The sequence below is a fragment of the Macaca thibetana genome, chromosome 6 (assembly GCF_024542745.1).
Source record: "Macaca thibetana thibetana isolate TM-01 chromosome 6, ASM2454274v1, whole genome shotgun sequence".
In the NCBI taxonomy this organism is placed as follows: domain Eukaryota; kingdom Metazoa; phylum Chordata; class Mammalia; order Primates; family Cercopithecidae; genus Macaca; species Macaca thibetana.
The window spans coordinates 115,584,621-115,612,422 of record NC_065583.1 but is presented as its reverse complement, the minus strand read 5'-3'; the positions used below and the strand labels follow the sequence as shown (position 1 = coordinate 115,612,422).

General features: G+C 35.1%; 1 protein-coding gene across 14 annotated transcripts in view; it reads left to right on the top strand.

Annotated features, from left to right (window-relative positions):
- RNF180 (ring finger protein 180) overlaps positions 1–27,802 on the top strand; it is a 235,804-nt gene that overhangs the window by 22,297 nt on the left and 185,705 nt on the right. For 9 of the 14 annotated variants that reach the window (XR_007726438.1, XR_007726437.1, XR_007726439.1 and 6 more), the window contains 3 exons: positions 12,681–12,815; positions 23,959–24,054; positions 25,428–26,387. Coding sequence is in view for 11 of the 14 variants with exons in the window: in XM_050793758.1 (XP_050649715.1) it covers positions 12,681–12,815; positions 23,959–24,054; positions 25,428–26,387 (1,191 nt within the window). In the remaining 3 variants the exon portion in view is untranslated. Of the gene's footprint in view, positions 1–12,680; positions 12,816–14,682; positions 15,177–15,502; positions 16,211–23,958; positions 24,055–25,427; positions 26,388–27,802 lie in introns of those variants that run through there. The other 5 variants (XM_050793753.1, XM_050793752.1, XM_050793757.1 and 2 more) reach the window with 5 other exon arrangements.

Genomic DNA, 27,802 nt, shown 5'->3' with positions numbered 1-27,802 from the left:
ATGCATTGCACTATGCCTAACTTAACAACCCAGAGAAGATAGAAGAGAAGTAGAGATAAGGAAGGTGAGAGGTGGCTAGATGGAGATGGGAAAAATACTTATAGATGCGAACACCAAATTATATGCAGAACCATTTAAACTGTTGAAGTTGACTTCATCATGTTCAAACCCAGAAGTATGTAACACCAACAATTATTTAAGAAGACTGTGGTCTCTCTGTCATTTGTGTTGGACAGTTTGAATTAATAAATTAGCAGTTTCAAATGCAGTTTTCATTAATGCAGCATAGAATTATAAAATGACAGTTTAGAAATCACCTGACACAATCTGTTTGTGTAGATGAAGTATCTGATATCTTTCACAAAGATTGAACAGTAATATGAGAGGGATCCTGGATTACAAACTCTGTCACCAAATAATACCGGTACTTGAAATATTCATTGAACTAAGTAAGGCACATACATTCCATCGGCATCTAGCCATAACTGTGAGAAGCTGTTTTAATTTCTACTTAATATAGGATTACTTTCTGTGTCCTAAGGTATTCTTAAATGAGTCACAAACAGATTTGGTGATTATCTGTTGTTTTGCAAACTCAGCTATTTTACGTTTTTGCAGTATTTCACAGATCATTGACTATAGTGTTGCTAGCATTTCTTTGCTGTGGCCTGCTTGGATTTGGACTTCTTTTATTTCAGTTCTTCCGTACTCACAATAGACATCAAGAAGATTCAGTATCAGTAGGGTGAGCTGACATGTAATCAGTTTTACAAAATAATTAATATCTGGGCAGCTCATCTGACAGAGTTATTATGTATGGTGTTCTGCTCATGTGAACAGCCACAGATTCCAAGGCCCACTTCAACAAAGCAGTTACGGATTATTGTTGGGATTGCTGTGCCCTGTATAACAATGAGATTTCCCTTACATTAAGAACATGGTATTTATTTATATCTACAAAAGGAATGCTCTTTCTCATTTTCTGGAGACATAAGGTACTGAACACTTATAGTATACAACCTTTAGGTGATTAATTATGCTAAACTTAATGGTTACAAATACATTATGGTGCTTGTAAGCAAACAAAATATATGTACATATTTTTAAGTGCCCAGGAGGTATGGATAGTTTTTTTTAAAAAAAAGACAAAATTTAGAAATATTATTTGCCCTGAGATGGTTTGAACTGGCTAAATTATTTAAGCATTTTATTTTCTAAGTTGGTATACTTTGCTCCTTTTATAAATTTATCAATTTTACCTCACTTGAATTTTTACCTTAAGAAATATATTGATAATTGCTAAGGGAGCTCTAAATTCTTTGGTCATTTCTCTTCTTGATTTTTCTTTCTTGTTCACTAACAGGATTTTTACCCTTTGAGAAATATTTAATTTGGTGGGGTTTTTTTTGTACCATGACTTTATGCATGTGGTATAACAGAAAAGACACATAATAAACATGAGCATTCTAATAATGACAAAATTGGGAGGACTGTCTTGAGTTCTATAGGTACTGTTACGGACTGAATTGTGTCCCTCACACCCTGCCTCAAAATTCATATGTTAAAGGTTTAACTCCTATTGTGACTGTATTTGGACATGAGGTCATAAGGGGAAAATTAAGGTTAAATGAGGTCACAGGGTGAGACCCCAATCTGATAGGACTAGTGTAATTATAAGAAGAGGAAGAGACATCTGAAATATACACAAACAGAGGAAAGGACATGTGAGGACTCAGCAGAAAAGTGGCCATCTGCATGCCAAGAAGAGAGGTCTTACCAGAAAGAAACTCTGCCAATGCCTTGATCTTAGACTTTCAGCCTCCAGAACTATAAGACAAAAAATTTCTTTGGTTTAAGCCACCCAGTCTGTGGTATTGTGTTATGGTAGCCCAAGCAGAATAGTGCATATTTTGGTACTGTCAATTGGTATTCTCCTGTAACAATCACATAAAAATGTAGAAACACTTTGGAATTAGGTAATGTATGGAAGCTGGAAGAGTTTTGGTGCATCTGTTAGAAAAAACCTAGATTGACTTGAAGGAGTCATTGGTAGGAATGTGGATGTTAAAGATGATTCTGGTGAAGTCTCAGATAGAAATGAGGACTGTGTCATGGGAAATTGGAAGAAGGTAGTCCTTGTTATAAAGTGGCAACAAAATAAAAGAAAAACCTTGGCTGAATTGTATTCTAGTGCTTTGTGGAAGGTAGAACTTGTGAGTGATGACCTTGAGTATTTAGCAGAGTAGATTTGTAAGCAAAATGTTGAAGATGTGGCCCACTTTCTCCTTACCACTTACAGTCACCTCAAAAGGAGAAAGATGAATTGTACAAGGAATTTTAAGCTAAAGGGAACCAGAAATTAAGATTCTGAAAATTCTCAGACTATTTATATTGTGTAATAAATATTGGAAAGCATGTTCTGGAGAGGACACTCAATGTATGGTTGGACAATCTTTCCATTCATAAAACTGTGATGGGATTATAGCAGCAGAGATACTGCCATTTTGGATTAAAGGAGACAAGACAGGACAAAATAAAGGAAGGCTTTCAGACTTCTGGGATTCTACAGAAAAGGACCACAGGCCTATCTGGCTATGAATATGCCTTATCAACTTCAACAAAAGATAAGGACCTGAAGATGATACAGAGATGCCTCCACAGGCCCAGAGCACACAGACTCACAGGGCTAAGGCTGTTTCTTCCTCAGTTTCAGAGTATAGGGCCATCTCTTCAGTTTTAGTGGTTGAATATTTGTATACTTGTGTCCATAGCCTTAGGGGCAAGGCTGCCACCCAGAGCCAAGGGAGCAGGCCTACCATCTCAGTGGGCCAAGAAAGCAAAGCCACTGTTATGGTGGGCCTGTATGTCAGACCATTAAGCCAGAAAGGATTATTACTGTGCCTTAATATCTAATGGAATTTGTCTTGCTACTTGATGAACTTGCTTGCGACCTGCCACCCCTTTCTTTGTTCTGATTTCTTCCTTTTGGAATGATTCCGAATGGCAACCCTATGCATGTGCCACCATTGTATCTGAGAAGCGTATACATTGCATGTTTTCAGTTTCACAGCTGGAGAGGAATTTTGCCTCATGATTAGTCATACCTTGAGTCTCATCCATACCTGATTTAGATGATATTTAGATGAGACTTTGGATTTGGAGTTAATGCTAATGTGAGTTAAGACTTTTGGGAGCTGTTGGGATGGAGTGAATGCTTTTTTGCATGTGAAGAGGACATGAATTTGGGGGTCCAGAGGGAGGAATGTTACAGATCGAATTGTGTCCTCTCCCCTAAATCCATATGTTGAAGTCCTAACCCCCAATTTGGAGATAAGGTTTTTAAGGAGGTAATTAATGTTAAATGAGGTCAAAAGGGTGGGGCTGTAACCCAGTAGGACTCCTGTCCCTAAAAGAAGAGGAGGAGACACCAGAAATACACATGCACAGAGAAAAGGCCATATGAGGACACAGCAAGAATGTGGCTGTCTGCAAGCCAAAATGAGAAGCCTCACCAGAAAACAACCCTGCCAGCATCTTAATTTTGAGTTTCCACCATTCAGAGCTTTGAGAAAATAAATTGATGTTGTTTAAGCCCCCCAGTCTGTGGTATTGTGTTATTGAAACCCAAGCAGACTAGTACATATATCATACTGACAAAGTATAACTTTTTTTACATTTAGAAAACCAAATAAAATTTCGAAAGAAGGGTGTAAAAACTCAAGACAAAAGTAAACTTCTCCTTTTTTTGTTAATGAATGCCAATAACTTTGAGTAGATGGTATTGTTATTAGATGTCGAAATAATTAGTTTTTTAAATTCATAGACTATTTTTAGACTAGTCTGTTTATAGAAAAAATGAGTGGAAAGTTACAGAAAGTTCCCATTTGTTTCTGTATGGAAAGTACAGAGTACTTCCTCTTACCCTCCAGTTTCTCCTATCATTAATGTCTTGTATTAATGTGGTATACTTGTTACAATTGATCAATGAATATTAACTAAAATTAATAATTTACATTAGGATTCATTCTTGGATTTGTATAGTTCCGTAGGTGTTAACAAATGTATAACATCATGTATCCACCATTACAATATCATACGGTATTTTTTCACTGCCCTAAAATTCTCCTACATTTCACCTGTTCATCCTTCTCCTCCCCCCACAGATTCTTAGATGTTTATACAAAGTGATGAAACTGCTAGAAAGCACTAAAGTTGGAAATTGTCTTTCTTTACTATTCTGATAGAAAATATAGACTATTTTACAAAGGTCAATGCATGAAATACAAACATATTTTTTCTGTTGTCTAATGACTTTAAAGACTAATATGTCAGTGTTTAATTGGCTTATTTTTTTGCTAATGAATTTTAGAAGATTATTATATATTTTTATATTAGCACCTTATCTAAATGGTTTCAAAATATTTTTATCCCCTTCCATAAGTTGCCTTTTCACTCTGTTGATTGTTTCCTTTGTGTGCAGAACTTTTTGGTTTAAAGTAGTCTTACTTGTCTATTTTTGGTTTTATTACCTGTCCATTTTGTGTCAAATTCAAGAAATCCTTGCCAAACCCAATGCCAAAAAACTCTATTTTCTTCCAGGAGATTTACAGGTTCAGATCTTATCGTTTAAGTATTTAATTCATTTCGAGTTGATTTTTGCATATGGTGTAATATAGGGGTCCAATTTCATTTTTTTTTTTTTTTGCATGTGGGTGTCCAGTTTTCGCAGCATCATGTGTTGAAGAAACTGTCGTATTCCCGCACTGTGTTCTTGACACCTTTGTCAAAGATCGCTTGATCATATATGCCTGATTTTGAGATAGCAAACAAGCAATTAAAAATGGGTAATAGACTTGAATAGACATTTTTGCAAAGAAGACATATGGCCACTAATATATGAAAGTGTTCTTAATATCAGTAATCATCAGGGAAAGGCAGTTCAGAATTACAGTGAAATATTCCCTCCCATCTGTTAGGATGTTATCAAATAAACAAAATGTAAGTGTTGGCCAGGATGTAGAGAAATTTTGTACACATTTGATGGGAATATCGAATGGTGTAGTCACTGTTAAAAACAGTATGGAGTGGCCAGGCACGGTGGGTCACGCCTGTAATCCCAGCACTTTGGGAGGCCGAGCTGGCGGATCATGAGGTCAGGAGTTCGAGACCAGCCTGACTAACACAGTGAAACCCCTTCTCTAGTACAAATACAAAAATTAGCCGGGCATGGTGGCGCATGCCTGTAATCCCAGCTACTCAGGAGGCTGAGGCAGGAGAATCGCTTGAACCCAGAAGGCGGAGGTTGCTGTGTGCACTCTAGCCTGGGCAGCAGAGTGAGACTCCATCTCAGAAAACAAACAAAACAAAAAACAGTATGGAGGTCTTCAGAAAACTACCACATAATCCAGCAATCCTATGTCTGATGTATATACAGAATAATTGAAATAACAATCTCAAAGAGATAACTGCATCCTCATGTTTATTTCAGGATTATTCAGAGTAGCCAAAATAAGGAGAGAAAAATCCAGGTGCCCGTTGACAGATGAATGCTTGCAGGAGGTGTGGCATATATATATACAGTGAAACATTCAGCATCGAAAAAGAAGGAAATCCTACCATTTGTGACAACATGGATGAACCTAGAGAACATTATGCTAAGTGAAATGAGGCAGTCACGTAATGGCAAATACATTATTTTACTTATATGAGGTTATCTAAAATAGCCAAACTCATAGATGTAGGGAATAGAATTGTGACAGTCGGAATGGGGAAAGGAAATCGGTAGCTGTTGCTTAATGGGTATAAGGTTTTAGTTATGTAAGATGAATAAGTTCTACAGATCTGATATGCAATATATTACCTATAGTTAACAATACAGTATTATACACTTTAAAATATTTTGAGGATAGATTTCATTTTAAGTGTTCTTAACCAAAACCAAACCCTACAAAGGACAAGGAAATTTTTGGAAGTGATGGATATATCTAGTACCTTGATTGTGGTGGTAGAATCTTGGACATATACATATGTCTAAACTCATCAAAATGTGTATATCAAATATATGCAATTTTTGTATACCATTTATATCTTAATAAAGTTTTTTTAATAAAAGAATTAACATCAGTCAATATAAAGGATAGCAAATCACAAAGTTACCTGTTTTGAGAGGTTCTCAGCTTTACGTTAGATCTTTCTATCTTGGCCCATTCCCAGTTGCTTAGGATTTGGATTGTGAAAGTCTTCTTTAGCGTTTAACCAGTTCTTTGGTAGTGACAAGGGCTGGTACTATTTATCCACATATAAATTTATCTGTGTTGTATATCACTTTAATAAAGAAAGATCAGCCTGGATTCATTTCCACACCTTCTTGTTCTCCAGTTTTTCCTTGGTAATGGATAAGTAATCCCCATATGGGCAATGGTGTGAAAACACATCTGTGATTTCTTGTCTCATTGCAAGGACTTGACTTTTACCTACCCTAAAACCTTGGCCTTTTAACCAGGGCCCAATAATAAGAGTTGTCACTGTAGACACTGCCCCATATTGGGCATTCTTTACCTACTGTTATCAAACAGAGGCAAGCATAAGGTTATATTGATGAGAGGAAAAGAGGGAAAGGAAAAGAGACACACTTTAAAGTTACAAGTTTTAAAAGAAATTTTCATATTGAAATATACATATAGAAAAATGAACAGATCACAAGTATACAGCAAATGACTTTTCACAAACTGAACATGTATTTATGTATGTAAAATAGCAGTACCCAGAGTAGGAAAGCTAATAGTATGTTAGAAATTAGTGTATTTCTAGTATCACAGAAGCTTATCAGGTATTATGTTGACTTATTTATAAATTTAACATTGTATCCCAGGAGTTTTTTTTTTTTTTTTTTTTTTTTTTTGAGTAGTACAGTTTCTCCTTCAAATAAGGAAAACTATATAGGAAAATATTTTCCATGATCTTATCCTCACCAGTTATCCTAGTGAGAAATGTACATATTGGGTGTAGAGTGTCTTCTGATTGATTAGTAATACTGAGAGTTATTTAATGTAAGTCCAAAAGTTGAATTTAAACATGTTTAAACCAAGCATATTTACTAATATAGGAAAAGTTTTATATACCAAGTATATGAAAGTGATGTAGTGAAAATCATTTTAGTAAGTAGATAGTTATTAACCACCTCCTGTGTAGTTAGGAAATAAAGAAATACCATATCAAAGGGGTGTTGTGTGTGTGTGTAATTGTGTAATGTAAGTTTTGTTTATTCATACATGTGTTCTCTCCAGTTCCTCAGCATCAGGGAACAAACTTGCTAACTGTTGTTATTTATGTGCAGTAAGTCCTCACTTAATGTCATTGATAAGTTCTTGGAAACTACAACTTTTATTGGAATTTAGTATAATGAAACCAATTTTACCATTGGCTAATTGATGTAAATAAGAGTTAATTTCCTATGGCATATTTCTGGTCACAAAAACATCATCAAACTTTTAAGTAAAGACCAAAACACTTCTAATATTAAGTATTAAAGTAAATGTAAGCTATACAGACATTTAAGAAATCAAGACATTTAAGAAAATAAGATCAATATTCACCCAGTTATTCTAGTTCAGGGTTGCAGCTGGCAGCAACCTAATCTGTCAGCTCAGGGTGCAAGGTGGGAACCAGCCCTGGACAGGGCACCATTCCATCACAGGATGCACTCACACTGTCTCAGATTGGCACAATTAAGACATGCCAGTTAATCTAATATGTACATCTTTGGGACATGGGAGGAAACTGCAGTGCCCACAGAAAACCTGCACAGATATGGGGAGAGTATGCAAACTCCACACAGACAGTGGCTCTGGTCAGGAGTTGATTATTTTTCTCATAATGTTACAATGGAAATTGACTTTCCTTTCCTCATCAATTTTATAACTAGGTGATATTGAATAAAACAATGTTATTCAAGGGCCTGCTGTATTTCTAACAAGATGGAAACACCTGTAACCTAAAAACCAAAAAATGAAGTCATGTATTAACAGGAACTTAGTTTGTTTTTTGTTTCTTTTTTTTTTTCCTCACTGTTTAACGCTTTCTGATGCTATATCTCTTATTTACTAGCATTAGCTAGGAGTTGTGCTACAAATTTGGATAATAGGAAAAATAGTGAGCGTCATTGTATTCTCCCTGATTTTAATGGAATGATTTTAAAGTTTCACCATCAAGTAATATATGATTGCTAATGTTTTTGATAAATTCCCTTTCTCTCAGGTTAAGGAAATTTCCTTCTGTTGCTAGGGTGGTGGTTTTTGGTTTTGTTTTTCATTTCTGACTAAATGTTGAATTTCACCAAGAGTTTTATTTTTTGCAGTTTTTAAGGTGAGCATGTTTTTCTGTTAATCTTCCATTTCAGTATATTGAATAATTTTTCACCCAATTTTGACCATTCTTGAATTCCTGAAAGTAATCTTACTTGGTCAAAATGTATTATTATTTTAATTCATTGATGGATTCTGTTGGCTAATATTTTATTTAGAATTTTAGCATCTATGTTTGTAAATAGATTGGTTTATTTTTTTCTCATACCTTGTCTAGTTTTATATTTCCTTGTCTAATTAATATGTCAAAGTTATATTACTCTTATAGAATTATTTGGAGGAGCTGTTTTTTCTTTTCTGTATTCTGGACTACAGTTTATAGGTTATAAAGATTATTTCATAAAAGATTGGTAAAATATGGCAGTTACAGCGTTTATGCTTATATCCCCCTTCCAACTTGCTTTGGAGAAGATATCTGAGTTCTGTTTCAATATTAAAAATTGTTTTGTTTTATTCGTATTTTCTAACTTTAGGTTAATTTTAATTTATAATTTTGTCCACCTCAAGTTTAAATTTATGAATAACAAATAAAAAGGTCAGCAAAGACTAAAGACCCAGGAATGTGGAATTATTACTGTGCCAAATGCTGGTATTTTACCATAAAGTGTAGCAAATAGCAAAGGATAGACAAATAAATGCAACTTTGTTATGGAGATTATAATTCCAGTGCTTGGTATTATAAAAAATTTCAACTTAATCTGTTATAAATATATTTCTCCATAGGGACTCATCTATCATTCCTAAATATTTTGAAGAATGTTATTGAGAAGTAAGATTTTCAAAAAACAACATTTTTGAGACAGCTGTTTTGCATAAAGTAGCATTTTTCTAAATGTGGTTCATGCCCCTGATGTCTGTGAGACCTTGTCAAAGAATCTGGTCAAAACTGTTTTCTTGGTAATATTAAGATGTCGTTTGCCTTTTTCACTGTGTTGACATTTGCACAAATAATACAAAAGCAATAGTGGGTAAAACTGCGGGTCCCTTAGCAAAATCAAGGCAATGGTGACAATCTGTACTGGAAGTCATTTTATTCTTTACCACCATACAGATGCAAAAAACCTGTTTATTGAAGCAGTAAATAATATTTTATTAAATCTTTACTTTTAAGTACATCTTTTAAATGTTCTTTGTGGGAAAAAATGAGAAGAACCCATAGAGCACTTCTGCAGTCTACTGATGGCCGATGATGGTCTTGAGGAAAAACCCATGTTCAGTTGTTTTGGTTGAGAGTTGAACTAGGTACCTTTTCATGGCACATTATGTTTTACTTGAATGATTGGCAAACTGTGTATTCAGACATGGATATTTGGCAGTGTTATAAGTGATAAATTTGAACTTTATGCAAAGATTTATATCCTAGAAACCCTGAATTAGAATCTCTTAGATTGTGGCCCACTGACTTGTATTTAAGTAAATTCAAGGGGTTCCTTATTCTGTATATTTGAGGAGATGACATTGAACCGAGATCTAAATGATGAGAAAGGAGCCAACCATGCAGAGACCCAGGAGAGGTGAGGAGGTCTAGACAAATGTTATCCGGTAGAAATACAATGCAAACCTTATCTATAAAGCCACACAAACAAGTACAAAGAAGCAAGTTAAATTAATTTTATAATACATTTTCCTTAACTTGGTATATTAGAAGTATTATTTCAACATGTACTTAAAAATACTGAGATATTTTACGTTCTTTTTTTCTACCAACACTTCAAAATCTGAACATCTCAATTTAGATAAGTCACATTTCAAGCACTCAATAAGCATGTCTGACTAGTAGCTACTGTGTAGAATAGCTCAGATCTATGAAGAGTGAACAGCCAGTACAAAGGCCCTGAAGGAGATTCGTAGAGAGATGTGCATTGGCATTTGGAAATTGAAAATATTGGATTAGAGCTTTGGAACAAGACCAAAACAGATCTATGGATGTAAAAATCATTGATACAGAAGAATTATCGCACAGAGTGAGTATAGTTTTCAGTGTTTAAATGAAGACTTACAATAATCTCCTACAGGCTTTTTTCCTACTACATAATTGTACCCCAAGAAAGCATGAAAAAATTTCAGGGAGAAGAGGGCAGGTATCTCAGGGTTGGAGGGCACAGGCAGATGTGGAGTTTCTCCATACTTGATTTTGATATGACTCCTCCCTACAGTCCCTATCCTGGCTGTGGACCACTGGTTAAAAGGGAGGTGAAGATAAAAGAGGCTAAGAAGGATATAGAGAGGAAAGAAGAATACTAAAGAAGTTAAGTGTGTTAGTGCTTCAACAATGAAGAAAGAGGAGGGCAGGACATTTGCAAATTAAGCAAATTTTTTTTTTTTTTTTTTTTTTTTTTTTTTTTTGAGAGAGTTTCACTCTTGTTGCCCAGGCTGGAGTGCAGTGGCACGATCTCGGCTCACTGCAACCTCTGTCTCCTGGGTTCAAGCAATTCTCCTGCCTCAGCCTCCTGAGTAGCTGGGACTACAAGGCGTGTGCCACCACACACGGCTAATTTTTTGTATTTTTAGTAGAGACGGAGTTTCACCATGTTGGCCAGGCTGGTCTCGAACTCCTGACCTCAGATGATCCACCTACCTTGGTCTCCCAAAGTGCTGGGATTACGGGCGTGAGCCACCATGCCTGGCCAAATTAAATGATTTTTGGTGATCATTGAGGTTGCAGTTAAAATGGAGTGGTCAACTGGGCTAAGATGCATTCTGAAGATGGGTCAGTAGAGACAAAACTGCAGCTTATCTACTTGAAGGTCTGAACTAGAGGGGCTTGCTTTGCCCTCAGCTAGAGTTCTTTAAGTCCTACCTTTAAAGTTGATTACTGTCTGTCCATGTTCCCTCTCTTATAGTTGCATTTTACTTCATTGTTAATTGTATACACGTCTCTGTGTTCACTCTGACCATACTATAGATTCCCTTGGGGATTTTTGTTTTTTTTTTAAATGTCCATTTCTACCTCCATCCCCATCTCACAATCAGTAAAAATTTCTAGGAGTGGGACCTAGGCATCACTGTTTTTTTAAAGCTTCCCAAGCGATTCTATGTGCTACAGTTGAAAAACTGCTGATCTGTAGCATAGTGAGCACCTCTGAGACAGAAAGTAAGTTTTACTCATTTTCGTGTTCCCAGAGTTTGACTCATTGTCTGGCACATAGGTAGCTTTCAGTAAGTGTTGGATGAATGAGAAATGAATGAACAAATGAAATGTGGCCAGGGAACTAGGCAGGCCCATGTGGGTAGCCTGATAAATTAATATTGCCTTTCTTTATAATGGATAATTACCAGACAAGTTATTTAACACCCTGTACCTATTTTGGAATTGTTAGATATTAGTGTGAAACTATTATCCCAGATTGGTTTAAATCAAAGTAGTGACATAAAATCTCAGGTGCAAAAATAGATTGCAAAATTGGTGGGGCTGTTCTCTGAGTCTTGCTTGATTATATACCAGAGGTAGTATATAGTTAACTGTACCAAAAAGTACAATATAATGGAGACTGTTGCTTTCAGGATAAAGGATTTTTGCTATCAATTTAAAGTAGACACTTCCAACTTTCACAGAATTAACAACACGGTAAATCTTATTTTTAAAATTTAATGGTATGACTATTCAAAACATCCTGCTTATAAGAATATTTAGTTCTTTGTCATGACTTTTTAAAACTGCTATAGGCCAGATGCAGTGGTTCACGCCTATAATCTCAGGACTTTAGGAGGCTGAGGCAGGGGGATTGCTTGGAAAGCCAGGAATTTGATACCAGCCTGTGCTACCAAGCAAGACCCTGTCTCTACAGAAAGTAAAAAAAAAAAAAAAAAAAAAAAAAAAAGCCAAGCGTGGTGGTGCACTCCTATAGTCCCTGGTACTCAGGAGACTGAGGCAAGAGGATTGTTTGAGCCCAGGAGTTCGAGTCTATAGTGAGCTATGATTGTGCCATGGTACCACAGCCTGGGTTACAAGAGTGAGACCCTGTCTAAAAACAAACAAAAAAACTCCTGCAGTAACTTATTGAATTGACTCTACAGATTGTGTTTACCACTTTTAGTGAGAGTCAAGTGAAAAGCAGTAGATATAAAACTTTTTGCACAAAGAAAATAACCTGGTAAGTCACTAATATAATGTATCATCATAATTAATTGGAATTTTCAATCTCAGATGTAATGTATAGAGTACCCCAGACCTAAGACCTGATAACTAGTAGGTACCTTAATAAATGATAGTTCACTGCTTTATGCTCCACTTGTAGCTAATGCTGTGCTAAGGATTTAGAGAGTCCAGTTTATCTGACAGTTTAACAGTCTAAAAATGCATTATTGTTTCCACAGATGAAAAGAAGCAAAGAATTGATAACTAAAAATCATAGTCAAGAGGAAACAAGTATTCTTCGTTGTTGGAAATGTAGAAAATGTATAGCAAGCTCTGGTTGTTTTATGGAGTATCTTGAGAATCAAGTGATTAAGGTGAGTATTGGTAACTTCAGTCTTTGTTTCCTGGTAGAGGAGTGCTGTGGTTTATCCACACACATGCATACTTATTCTTCTCTACCTTATTAAGAATATTTATAGTTCTTTGTCATGACTCTTTGACTCTTACCTTATTTCACCTGACCCACTGAAAACATTCTAAAGTGGTATTCAAAAAGCATCCCCCTTCCACAGTTAAAATTAATTTTGCCTTTAATTACTAATGTTAATATGACATCAGTGTTTTAAGTGCAATGTTATAGGCATAAGCTGAAGATAATAGTCAATGTTTTTTATTACCACTATGAGTGAGCCTCAGTAATCACTGCACAACTAAATTCAGATTCCTAGTAAGAATTGGAAACTTGTTGTATAGGTTTTTTTTTGTATTCACTATGGGCCTAGAAGAGAAAGTTCATGTATAATATAAAAGTAACCCATAGGAAAACCTGAATAATATTCAAGTGTATGTTTGTTCATCCTGGTAAAAAATGAGTGTTTTTTAACAACAAAAATAAAAATTCCTTCACTTCTCTAAGAGTAGTATCAAAGAGGCATGAACTAGAAAGTAATTAATTAATGGAGTTTGGAGGGAATTCTGAATTTAACAGAGAGAGTGACTGTAATCACCTGTCATTGTTTTCTTCTGCTTTTTTGAGAGACATACTCAGCTTTTGGTTTTTGTTTGTTTCGTTGTTTTACCTCAGTTATATTTGTTAATGATGGTTTCCCTTCTACTTTAGCAAATTAGCCAGTCTAAACTGATAATAGTAGATAACTTTGATTGGATACTTACTACATGCCGAATACTTATTTTTTTGAGATGGAGTCTTGCTCTGTCGCCCAGGCTGGAGTGCAATGGCGCGATCTTTGCTTACTGCAACCTCCACCTCCCAGGTTCAAGTGATTCTCCTGCCTCAGCCTCCCAAGTAGCTGGGATTATAGGCTCCTGCTACCATGCCTGGCTAATTTTTGTATTTTTTAGTAGAGATGGGGTTTCACCATGTTGGTCAGGCTGGTCTCGAACCAAATACTTTTTAATGACTTGAAATAACATTTTAATTGGGAAAAAATACAAAACTTTTTATGCTAAGAGTATTTTGGTGGATATAACTTATATGTAATACAAAAATTAAATGCACAGCTTGATAAGTTTTATCAGCCCTGCCATGAATCAGATCAAGATATGCATTTGCATCACCTGAGGAATTTTTGTCCTGCCCTTCTGCAGGCAGTGGTCTCCTCACTGACGTCTTTCATAGTCTAGGTTTGCTTGTTCTTTACATTCCTTCAAATGGAATAATACAGCATGCACTCTTTTGTGCCTGACTTATTTTTGTCAGCGTAGTGTTTTAGAGATTTATGTTTTGCGTGTGTCAGTAGTGTGTTCCTTTTTTCTCCTGAGCCGTGTGCCACTTATGAATATACCACAGTTTATCAATTTTTTTCTGCCCAAGGACATTGGCATTCATTCCGGTTTTAAGTTATGAATAAAACTGCTATCAAAATTTTTATAATTTTTGTGATCATGTTTTATTGTTTCTTTTTAATATATGCATAAGAATATATTTTTGGGGTCATGGGGGTAGATATAGTTTAATTTCTTAAGAAATTATTAGTAGTTTTTCAAAGTTTATGTTTACTTCTGGTGGCAACAGATGAGAATTCCAGTTACATCTTTGCCAATACTTAATATTTTCTGTCTTTATAATTTTAGCCATTCTGATAGATGTATAGTGGTATATATATCATTATAGCTTTAATTTTCATTTCCTTGGTGCCTAATGATGTAGAGTACTTTTTTATGTACTTGCTGGTTATGAACTGTTTTAAATGCTTTTTAAATATTTTTCATTCCTTACAGTAACTCTTTGAGGAAGATAACCTATCATCTCCATTTGCTAGATAAGGAAACTGAGGCACAGAAGATTAGGTAATTTGCCCAGGTTCACACTGCTACTAAGAAGTGCAGCTGCAATTGGACTGGGCAGTGAGGCTCCAGAGCCTGTGCTCATAACCTCCACACTCTCTTTGCTGCGTTTGCTCTTCCTTCAGGATAGCATACAATGTCACTTCTCACTAGAGTGGCTGATCCTTTTATTTAGCTGGAGAACTCCCACTTATTCATTCATTAAAACATACTTAATGAGCAAGAACAGTTCAAGCACTGCTGTAGGATGTATTGGAATGGATAGTGGAAGAGTGGTACAGAGTTGAAAAAATATACTCTGGTCCTTAGGATCTCTAAAGTCTTGTTGAAAATAGGCCAACCAGTATAGCCTGATTTGAGGAGTACTCTAAAAGAGGAATGCAAACAAAATTCTGCCTGGGCTGGTCACAGAAGACTTCGCAAAAAAGGTAATATGTGAACATATATATGTTTGTTTCTTACAGATTTTAAAGTATACTTTGTAGACCATAAAATTCACCCATTGTTATATAACAACTTAATGATTTTTAGTTGTGCAACCACCACTATATTACAATTTTGAGCTATTTTCATTACCCCATAAAGTTTCCTCAGGCCTCTTTGTCCTGCTCCCATCCCCAGGCAGCTTACCAATCTTATTTCTGTCTCTGTAGATTTATATGTAAAATAAAATGTATAAACATAATAAAATATGTAAACCATGGAAAATACCTTATAAAATAAAAATACATTCATTTATATAAAATTGCATATGTAATTTAAAAATATGTAAAAATTATATACTATATTATATAAAATACACAAATTATTTTAAAATGAAGAAATAATTCAATATCATGGTTAAGTCTTAGCAGAAGGAGTAGTATAAGCAGTGACTCTGAGGGGGGCTTCTAAAGTAATGTTAATGTTAAATTTCTTAATCTTGGTAGTGGGCATATTGGCATTTTCTTTAAGTTCCCTTTAAACATATTTTATATTTTATAAATCTGTATACATTATCAAAATATTAAAAATGAACATGAAAGGATCCTTTAAAGGAAACCACAGAACAAATTATTAGAACCCCAAAGTAATTTTATCAGTACTGTGCTGAAAGATTGCTAAATTTATCACCTATTAAAGTAACTATACAGTTAAAAATAAGCCATATATGTAATAAGTGTTTTGTTTCTGAATTTTCTGTAAATGAAATTACACTATGATTATTCTGGAAATTGCTGTTTTTACTCAGTATTACCATGTCGAGTGTAGATTTAGTTCATTTCCACTTCTGTATAGTATTCCAGTATAGTATTCCAGTATATTAATATATCTCAAACTTCATAATTCATTTTGTTGATAGTCATTTGACTTACATCTATTTGTCTTGCTCTTATAATCAGTGCTGCTGTGAACTTTCTTATGCATATCTTTGCACACATGGGCATGAGTATTACTCTAAATGGAGTTCCAGCATCATAGGGTATGTGCATGTTCAACTTTACTGGACAATGCTGTTTTCAAATGACAGTCTCACCAGCAATAGTTCAGCATTGTTGTGATTTTACATCCTCACCAAAATTTAACATCTCATTCTCAGAGGTCAAGTGTGTTTTCTGCAAAATGTCTTCTTTTCTTGCCTGTTTTTCTATTAGGATGTTTTGTTTTTGATATTTGAAGATTCTGTGTTCTAAATACTAATCTCTTTTTGGTTATTGTGTTGAAACTATTTTTTCCAGTTTATGTAACTTATATTTCATTCTTGTGGTGTCTTTATTGAACAGACATTCATAATTTATGAATGTATTAGTTCTGTCCTTTGTGTGTTGTACTGTTTAAGAAAATCTCTATCGTGAGGGGAAGATGTTTTTTCCTCTCCTTCTACTGAATATCAAAGTTGAGATAGGCAAGTTTCCTTGTGTGCCCTTCTGAGAAACAGGTTTCTCGTTTACCCTCATACTGAGGTTATAACCAGCTTTATGTAGGAAGTTTCTTTGTAGGTTCTTTCCATCCCAAGGGAGCCCATGGCTTTATCTCCTGTATTCCACATGCAGACATGAAATGGCTCTCAGAACAACATAGAGGATAAGGAAACTGGGGAAACAACATCAATAGCTGTTGACTCCGGGACCACACTTCTTTAGCCCTGACCATTGACAGGAAATTTTTTGTAATGTTGAGCGGATGTATCAGATGTGTCAAAGTTAGGTTGGTACGGAATTTGAACTGTAAGGGAAACTGGGACATTTGAGCTTTAGTTATCTAGCCACTGGCATGCAGTAAGACATGAGAAAGGGAATTTAGAATGGAGTTTCCAGACAATCTACAGTGCCCACAAGGAGAAAAGGGGACTTCAACCTTGCCTTCAGGCCTGAGATAGATGAAATGTGGGCAAAAACCAAAAACAAAATAACAACAATAAAGACCCTAAAGATGTAGAAATAAAATAACAGAAATGGTCTCCATTTGTGCAATCTGTGTTAGGGAGTGACGTCCTTAGTTTTAGTTAGTTTTGTTGGTTTTGGACATGTGAAGTTTATATGGCCTGTAGAATATTCAAATATTTTAGGAAGCTGCTGGGTTATGTGGATATGGGATTCAGAAGAGAGATCTGAACTAAAACTGTGGATCATCAGCATGTAAATTTTAGGTAAAGCTGTGAGAGTAGATGAGATTACCATGCAGTGTATGAATGGAGTGACAGATAAGTAGTTCCTATCATATAGGAACATTTATAGGATAGACAAAAAGAGAAGCTCTCACAAAGGAGAAAAGAGTGAAAAAATAGAACTGAAAATTAGGATACAATATTATGGAAGTCAAGGGACAAACATTTTCTAGAAAAAAAAGTGTTGATTATTCATGTTAAATGTTAAATGAGATCTAAAAGATCAGACATTGCCTTCAGTGTGCAGACTGTATACTGCACAATTCTAGGGGGAGCTAGTTTGTGAAAGGTTTGCCCTGGATTTGTGCAGAGTTAGCATACAAACTATATATCCGTATGTAAAGACCCTAAATGAGAGTTAAAAGTGTCCATTGGTTTTAAAAGAAATCATTGGTCAACATTCATTGTAGTTGTGAGACTTTTAGGGACAGTTACCAAATTCCACTGGGTTCAGGTAATTGGGAGCTGAGGGATAATAAAACACTTAACAATAAAACACTTTAATTATTAGGTCATGACTTCTTCTGTCACCAGGCTATGAAGTATTTCATCTGTATAACACCATTGCCAATGGATTGGCTGACATGAATAGGACTGATGAATGTTGAATTGATTATTGGAGTATATACCTCCTCCCTCATGTCTTTTGGTTAGAAAATTTGCTTGTTTTCTCTCTAGCTTTATTATTCTGGTGGTAATTTTCCTTCAATGGCTGTAATATTGAAAGAAATATTTTTATTGCTTACTACGTTTTTAATACTTTGTGTTCCCTTTTCTTAGTGACAGTATTTGTTCCATGCTAGTCTTACCACATGCTATGCTATGGACTGAATTGTGTGCCCTCCAAGTGCATGTTTTAAAGGTGCAGTCAGTGTTACTGTATCTGGAGATAGGGTCTTTAGGAGTTAATCAAGGTTAAATGAGAGCATAAAGATGGGGCCTAATCCAATAGGACTGTGGCTCTATAAAAGGAAGAAAAGAGAAAGAGATCCTGTGAGGACACAGTGAGTAATCAGCCACCTGCAAGCGAGAAAGAGAGCCCTCGCCAGAGCCAGAACATGCTGGTACCCTGATCTCAAACCTTCAACGTCTAGAACTGAGAGAAAATAAATTGCTATTGTTTAAGTCATTCAGTCTCTGGTATTTTGTGATGGCATCCCAAGCAGACTTAGACCGCACAGGTCCTGTAATAGGAACTGGAAATTCAAAGATGAGCAGAAGAGAAATGGTATGTCCTTGTGAAGGTTTCAGGATTTATCATTTAATTTTCTATTAATATTATAACATTTATAAATATATTCTAATTATAGTATAATTAATCATATTAAAAGTTTGAGATTTATAACTTAATATTGAAATAATTTAATATTTGTAATATTGACCAGTTATATAAATATCAAATATTGATTATACATATAGATATAAATTATTAGCTGTTTCAGTGGCAAAAAGGAAAAGTATAGGAAGCCATAAGAGTAGGATATAGATAGGGTGCTGGACCTAACTGTAAGGTTTTTCTGAGGAAGTGACTTGTGTGGAGAAATGATGGATAAGTGAGGACAGTACAGGTGGGAGAACATTCCAAGATTCAGGACCAGCATGTTCAAAGGCCCTGTGGTGGATCCCCAGTTTACTAAAAGAGATTGCCATGATTGGAGTTCAGAGATGAAGAGGAAGTTTGGCAAGATCTGAGAGTAGAAAGTTGGGTACTGTTCAAATCATGTATGGTCTTGTAAGTCAAAGATTTTGATCTTTATCCTAGGAGCTGGGAAGTTAATGAGAGGAAGTAACATGACTTTTGAATTTTGAGATTAGTTTGGTAATAGTGTGAAGAGTGAATTAGAAAGGTACCAAGAATATAGGGAGGGAGCCTGTTTGCTTTTTAAGTGAGGTTTTCATTTTTTTCAATTCATTGTGACCTTTTGATTATAAAAAGTTTTTAACCCTTAAAGTACCTTCTCAAAGTACAAATAGACAAACTAGGCAGTCCAATAGAATTTTGGTTCCTTTACATTTGTGACACTTTAGACAATTAATAATGTTAATTTAAATAACATTTTGATTACATAATCTTTTTTTGAGACGGAGTCTCGCTCTGTCGCCCAGGCTGGAGTACAGTGGCACAATCTCGGCTCACTGCAAGCTCCACCTCCGGGGTTCACGCCATTCTCCTGCCTCAGCCTCCCTGAGTAGCTGGAACTACAGGCGCCCACCACCACGCCCGACTAATTTTTTTTGTATTTTTAGTAGAGACGGGATTTCACTTGTGTTAGCCAGGATGGTCTCGATCTCCTGACCTCGTGATCCGCCCACCTCGGCCTCCCAAAGTGCTGGGATTACAGACGTGAGCCACCGCGCCCAGCCTCGTTACATAATCTTTTCCCTGTGGTGTTAGCTGTGGTAGTCAAGTAATATAGTTGGTTCGCATTTAAAGAATTAGCTGAGGGAATGTTACTGCTTACATTGGAAATGCCAAGGGTTAAACATCTTCCAAAATTTTATATATTACCAACTTTTTGCATATAACTTGTTACACTTAATTAAAAATATTAAAGATCACATAATGATAAAAAATAAGGCATCAAATTTGTAATTTTAAAATTAAGTGATATTTCTCTGTTATAGCAACTGAGAATATTCCCAACACTTAAAGAAAAAATTAAAATAACAATACATTGGCTCCCTTTGCTGCTTGAACAAATTATTTCATTTACAAATATAATTTTGTCAACATTTTTCTGATATTATTATGTGAAATTGCTATTATTTTCTCCTCCTTTTCCTTCCTCCTTCCTTCGTGTGGGAAATTTGAGACATAAAGAAAATCTGTCTGGTAATTTTTTTTAAATCCTAGTGAAACAGTTCTAATTTTCAGTCAAATTTTTCCTGAGGAGATTAACTTGTTGTGCTAATACTTTGATGGCTTTAAATTCCTTAAATTGGGTTGCCTCCAGTTTCATCATTCATCTTAAAATATGTCCATCAAAAATTGTTTTATCATTTATATATTTGTGTGCTTTTACAAAATTAACTGACTTAAAACTTAGAAGCAATGGTACATCCTCTTTACTTGTAGAATTATATTGGAAATAAATATTACAAATAAAAAATACATGTTTTCTTAGACTGTGTTGGTAAATACAGGTGAAAGTAGTTGGCAGTTTCATTTATAATTGAGGTGTCTGTGTTTACCCTGGTCCATATGTAAAGTTTTCAGAAAATGAAACAATGCTATAAAATCAACCCAGCTTTTTATGCTTTCCTACCTGTATCAATTGCTATTTCTCTTTTTTTGGTTGTGAGGAGATGAAAGTATACTTTAAATTTTAGCTATTTAAAAGAAACAAATATATGCTGTTTTATATTATTTTTTCTCAAATGAAGGAGGGTGGGTTGAGGGGTACAAAAGCAGAATCAGCTGTGGAATTTTTTCTAAACATACCTCTCCCTACATAAATTTATTTTAGTTAATTTAAAAATAAGATATGCTTCAGTTTTAGTTTTATAAGCTTAGAGAAGAATAGCAGTATCATGCCTTAAAACATACACAGGCTGGAGATATAAGAAAGTTTATTGCCCTAAAAACTATAGTATTTTATATGGCATAAGAGGCAATGTGGAAGCTTGGGATCTATTTCAGTGTTGTTCTCTGTAAGACAGTAAAAACTCTTAAGACAGTGCCTGTGCATAGTGAGCACAATATAAATATTTGTTATTTAGTGAAAATAAGAATAAGTACATTGGGCAACAGAGTGAGACTCTATCTCAAAAAAAAAAAAAAAAAAACTTCCACCTACAACTGTGACTCCAGTGTTTATTCTCATAGGAATATTCATAGAGCATTTCCGAAATTTATAGTGGGTAGTGGTTTTTTAGTGTTATGATCAATACTGTGTGATTAAAAAATGATAAATTTATATGATTAAATGAAATAATGAAATGTACATAGTAAAATAAGACATAGAACAGTGAAATATTAAAACATTAATACAAATAATAGAAGTACCTTTATGCAGCACAATCCCTGGCATATTAATAAGTATGTCTCTACTTGCTTTGTGTGGTCAACACTGTATTTAGTAATCACTGAATAAATATTGATAGGTTGAGTGCCATTAACTATTTTGACATTGATAATCTATTGTTCTTTCTACCAGTGTAGAAATTTCCTCCCTCCCTCTGTCGCTCCCACCCTTCTTTCCTTCCTCTGTATGTAGACATAATCTTGAAAAGTCAGAGCAAAATTCTGGATCTGATAATGAAAAGGTTACTTCGTTTGCCAATTTCAGTTTGTATTCTCTATAAGATTGTTTTAAAGAATTCATTAGAGTTATACTAATCTTCATAACTGTCAGCTCCTAATGAAAGGAGCTAGGGTGTATGAATATGGATGTTTTGCAAAATTAATTCTACTTTTTCAAAAACTTATCCATACCTTTATTTTGTTTCTGGGGCAAAATAGATAAAGCTATACTGTTTAGTTTTATTGAGTCACTTCCAATATGTTTCCCAATGTTCTTTAAAAATTTTATATATGAGTTGGAGAGAAAAGCTAGTCATGACTGAACTGTTATTGTAAATAAATCGCTATTAGAACTTAGAAAAGGCAGATGACAGAAGCACACAAAATCGAACACTAAAAAATGATGTCTCTGGGTTCTTAACTTTAGTGTATATGAAAATCATAAGTAGGAATTTATAGACACTCTTAGGTGTAGCCCACAAGTATAAATTTTTAGTAAGTAACCCAACTCACGTCTAATGCTAGTGATCTAAGGACCATATTTTTTGAAATACTCCTCTAAGGTGGCTCTTCACAGAGTTCATGATCTTGATGCAGGCTCTTTTCTTCAGTGCTAGTCAAAAGAGAACCTTTAACTTACCAGAGTGTTGATATTCTTTCTCAAACTCTCTGTAGAAATTGGCATCCACAGATTTCTTAGAATAATTAAAGTTTGGAACCCTAGGATTATCAATGATTGAAGATGCCAGAATTTCTCTTTTGAGGGGGAAAATCTGATAACATCAGTTTATATTTGTATTATGTTGTGGGTTTATTAAAAAATCATTCTAGGGTGTTTGTTTTCATGCAGTTTGCTTGCTGCTGAACAGTGGAGATAGAATGTGACTTTTAAGTTTCTCTTCTCTTGCTAAAATTGAAGAATTTACCTCTCAAAAGGTAATATGCTTATCCATATACAGACTTGCACTGAAGTACACCTCTTCCCACCCAGTTTATTAGATGAATTGGTAAACTTACTTAGAGGGCCAATTTCAAATGAAGTTTTGAAGATACCCTTATCCTGGTGTAGGGGATGGCACTGTTATACAACTAACAGTTTCATATGCCCACTGTGTAGTAACAGACGAATACACTGAGTAGCAGGATTTGCAGCAGGGAAGGAATGTCATGATTGCAAGGTGTCCAGTGAGGAGATGGGAAGAGACCCTCAAATCCTTATCTCCCTGAGGAGTTCTGGGCTGGGATTTTTAAGGAGACCATGGAGAGTGAGGAACTGGAAAATTGGGGTGGCTGATTGGTTGGGGAATGAGGGATGAAATCATCAGGATGTGGAAACTACATTCTTTGGTGAGTCAACTTCTGGTGGTATCCTTCATTCAGAGCAGCTGGCATCAATGGGATTTTTCAGTCCAGCTGGTGTTAATAGTTTCATTGGTATTCAGGACCTAGAGGAGTATCTCAAAGGGAAACTTTGAGTTTCATAATGTTGAAGTTGTTACCTATAGAGCAGTTAAGGGAAACTGTAATCTAGGATCTGTGGGATTTGGGGCAATAGGCACCAAATAGCCATGAGGAAGCAGGTCAGAGAGCAAGAAGACCTGGGGATTAATGCTCAATGTGCTGCAAGCTTGGCTTATTTTTGTTTGTCCCCTTGTTCTTCCTTGGTTAATTTATAAAGTTTATAAGGACAGTTTTAGCATCTCTCACATAAGAGTCTTATGACATACTTTATGCGAGGTCAGAAAATCCCTCCTAGGTTATTGACCTGCTTGAGGGGAGAGGGCAGGGGAGAGGTTAGTAAGACCTTCCTGCCTCTGCTGTTTTTCAGTATGCCAAGGAGGCCTATTTTGGGGTAGTGTGTCCTGAATCCCATCATTCTACTCCCCCATCTTTCTGCACATTCATCTAGCATCTTGATAGAGAATGTGGCAACTTTATTCTGTTGTTAGTAGAATTCAGATAGAATAGAGATTTGGGGCTGGAGAAAGTTGCCATGAAAGATACTATTTTGTCTCACATGCAGAAAAAGGCACTAGATGTGTTTATTCAGTAACTGACTGCTAAATTGTAAATTTCATTTGATGACCTCAGTGAGATGGAAGGGCTTTGTCTTAAATCACGGGTAGTTATTCTCTGAAGAAATTTTAAAAAGATCTTTTTTGTGGGCTTGTTTTTTTATTATGGGAGTTAGGAAGGGAAGGCAGTGTATATTTGCTTTATAACTAAAATAGACTGTATTTTTGAGTTTTACTTAAATATGAAACCTGTGAAATAAATTCTGAACTGGTAATTAGTAATATCATTTATTTTTATTTAACAGGATACAGATGATTCAGTTGATGCTCAAAATATTTGCCATGTGTGGCACATGAATATAGAAGCCCTTCCAGAATGGATAAACTGCCTGATCCAAAAAGTAAGTTCTTAGTTTCTGAGTAAAATTAAGAATATACAACCTTCAGAATGTTTTTGTCCTCCTTTTAGAGCTGTTTCTCTTAGATGCATTGCTTGGCCAACCTCTTACTGTTCCTCACTCCCATTACCCCTCTTCACACTTCTTTTCTCCTTTCTCTGCTTTATATACCTATCTGTATTTTACACACACATATACACACATGTAATATATGTTACTTATACAGAAGCATATGTATGACATAAATATATATATTATACATGCACATATACATATTTACCTACATACACATATAGCTTATTTAACTTGTTAATTGCCTAGCTCCCACCCTAGAATATAAGCACCATGAAGTCAGGGACTTTATATTTTTATTCATTTGTATTTCCCAGCACCAAGAATAGGTCCTGTTCAATAAATGGAATATTCTGTATGTGTTATTCATATCTATATATACACACATAAATGCACAAACATACAAAATAAATAGGATAATTAATGACCTTCACTGGTATAATCAAAATGAAAATTCTACACTTTAAAGGATCCTTAATGAAACATTGTAAGAGCGAGAACTGACCTTGTATGTATAGTTATTTTTTACAATTCAAAACTCCTGTCTTAGAAAATTATAAGTAGTAGGACTTTGGAAATATATAATTACATTTCTCCACTGAGCAGCTTAATTTTTTGTTAAAAAATAACATTTGATATCCCTTCTCACACTGTAAGAATTTTCTAGGAGAATGCCAGTGCACTGTTTATAAGTGTCCTGAACTTAAAATATATTAGGACACTGCAGATATTTCACTATCTCAGTTGAAAAGATAATTTTAAGACAGTTCATTATTAATTTCCAATCCAAGCATAGAAAATGCACCGTCTGATGTATGCAATCAATATCTTTTGGTTGTATGTAAAAAGCCAGGAAGAGCTTTATTCTCTTGGTTGGGTAACGTTCCCTCCCACAGTGCTTGGTATGCAAGAAGTGTATCAAAACAGACACTTTTCTGTGAGATTTTACTTGCAAATTAAGCTCTGTCCACTGATTCGCTTCCTGGTTCCATAGCATATTTTTCTTTAGTTCACACTGTATCCATATTTAACCTATTGTTCAAGAGACTCTCATTTAGAATTCTTAGGAATATTGTTTGCTTGGGCATGATTTGCAATGTGTTATTCTAAAACTTTGGCGCTGCTTATCTTTATTTATTGGAAGGCTTGTTTTATTTGCTGTTCAGTCTACTAATCAGAAAACAGAAAGCTAGCCTTTCTGTGGCATAGAAAACTTTCATGTGGCTGGCTGTAAAGAAAAAAAAAATTCTCTTCGGTTTCTTTATAATGAAAGCACTGTCTTTATTTTTCTTTGTTACCTGTAGGCCCAGTGGACAGTTGGAAAACTGAATTGCCCTTTCTGTGGGGCCCGTTTAGGGGGCTTTAATTTTGTCAGCACTCCAAAATGTTCCTGTGGCCAGCTTGCAGCTGTACATCTCTCCAAGAGCCGGACCGATTATCAGCCAGCACAGGCAGGCGGACTAATGAGACCATCACTGAAATACTTGTCACATCCTAGAGTTCAGTCAGGTTGTGACAAGGAAGCTCTGCTGACAGGTGGTGGCTCTAAAAACAGAAATCACAGGCTTTTAAACATGGCCCGAAATAATAATGACCCTGGAAGATTAACAGAAGCACTCTGCCTGGAGGTGCGATCAACATATTTTGAGATGAAGAATGAAAAACTGCTCTGCAAAGCATCAGAACCAAAATACCAGCTTTTTGTTCCCCAGCTTGTGACTGGCAGATGCACTACAAGAGCTTTTCATAGAAAATCACATAGTCTGGATCTGAACATCAGTGAGAAACTGACTTTATTACCCACTTTATATGAAATACATAGTAAGACTACTGCCTATTCCAGACTAAATGAAACGCAGCCTATTGACCTTTCAGGCTTGCCTTTACAATCTAGTAAAAATAGCTGTTCCTTTCAGAATCCATCCAGTTTTGATCCTAGTATGCTGCTGCAAAGATTTTCAGTGGCCCCCCATGAGACCCAGACACAAAGAGGAGGAGAATTTCAATGTGGTCTAGAAGCTTCTTCAGTGTACTCTGACCATACTAATACTAACAATCTGACTTTCCTGATGGACCTGCCCTCAGCTGGCAGGGGCATGCTGGAGGCCTCAGACCAGGAAGAGCACCTCTCCCCGCTGGACTTCCTGCACTCAGCCAGTTTTTCATTGGGCAGCATTAATCAGAGGCTCAATAAAAGAGATAGGAGCAAGTTGAAGAATCTAAGAAGGAAACAACGAAGGCGTGAAAGATGGCTACAGAAACAGGTAATATTTTTCAAAAGAGTTTACTAAAAAATCTGTATTATAAATACTGGAGTTTGGGGAGTGGAGCTAACTTTCAACATCTGTATAATAAAAACTTGGTTTTAATAATTCTTGAAATGCTATTTCTAAGTGCACTCAATAATCATGCAGCTGTATTATAATTGGCATGTATAACCCAGTCTCTATGCTTCATGCATGTTTAGGAAAAAACCTCTTTTTCCCAATTCTGGTAATATTTTAGAGGGATATTAATCTCTAATTAACACTGGATTGTTTTTTACTATATTTTAAATGTTTTACATGTTAGGATTGTTTTGCAGTGGTTTTATTTTGGGTTAAAAATGTTTTTTTTTTTTTTATTTTGGGTTGAAAAAATGTTTCTCTAAGTAAATTCAATCAGGTGACAAAGTCATTCACTTTTCATCACTTTATAATAGGTTAAGTGGGTATTTCAAGGAGCCTTAATCATGGGCTCACACGATCTAATTATGATTAACTGTGCTAAATTGTGAAAATTATCTAAAGGCTAGTTTACCCTTACTGTAATTTTGTAGGAGACTATGCTTCTCTATGATTTGATCTACTTCAGTGCCCATAGTAATATGCTCCAGAGTAGGATGTGTGAAGGAACTGAACAGTAAATGTTAGGTGCTATGGAAAGAAAGCAATTAAAGCCAATGGATGAGATGCTCATGAACATTTGAAAGTTTGAACCAATATGTTTCTGAATAAACTTTTTTTTTTGCAAACTGACTTTATTATCTACTTATTCATAATAGTGTCCTTATTAATCAGTGTGTTGTATATTAACAGAACTAAAATATAGAAAGCTGCAACTTGATATATTAGTTTTTTCTTTTAAAAATTGTTAACTGAGTCAAATGGTATTTCTAGTTCTAGATCCTTGAGGAATCACCACACTGTCTTCCACAATGGTTGAACTAGTTTACAGTCCCACCTGCACGTTGTGCACATGTACCCTAAAACTTAAATTATAATAAAAAATTTAAAAAAATAGTTAACTAAACTTATGGCTTATGATTCTAGTTTTGACTCAATATAATAAAATTACTGCATTGAATGTTTCAGATTGAGTGTTTTTGCCATCTTTCAGTTATATAGTATAATTATTTCTATAGGTAATTTTTTATTATATTTTTGGTTGCTAAAATGCATTTCAGTTTGGTTTGTTTACAAGTGATAGTGTAATGTGACATCAAAGCATATATTACAGAATGTAAAAAATGAATGTGTTTTAGCATCATTATAACATACTTCATAGTTTAACTTAACTGAAACTGCAAAGTTCAAATTTTTCATTGAGACTTGACCTATATATAGGTAAATTGGAGATGGTCATAAGTTAAGTGAATATTCAGAAAGAATATTTTCAAAATGATTAATGTAATGTAGAG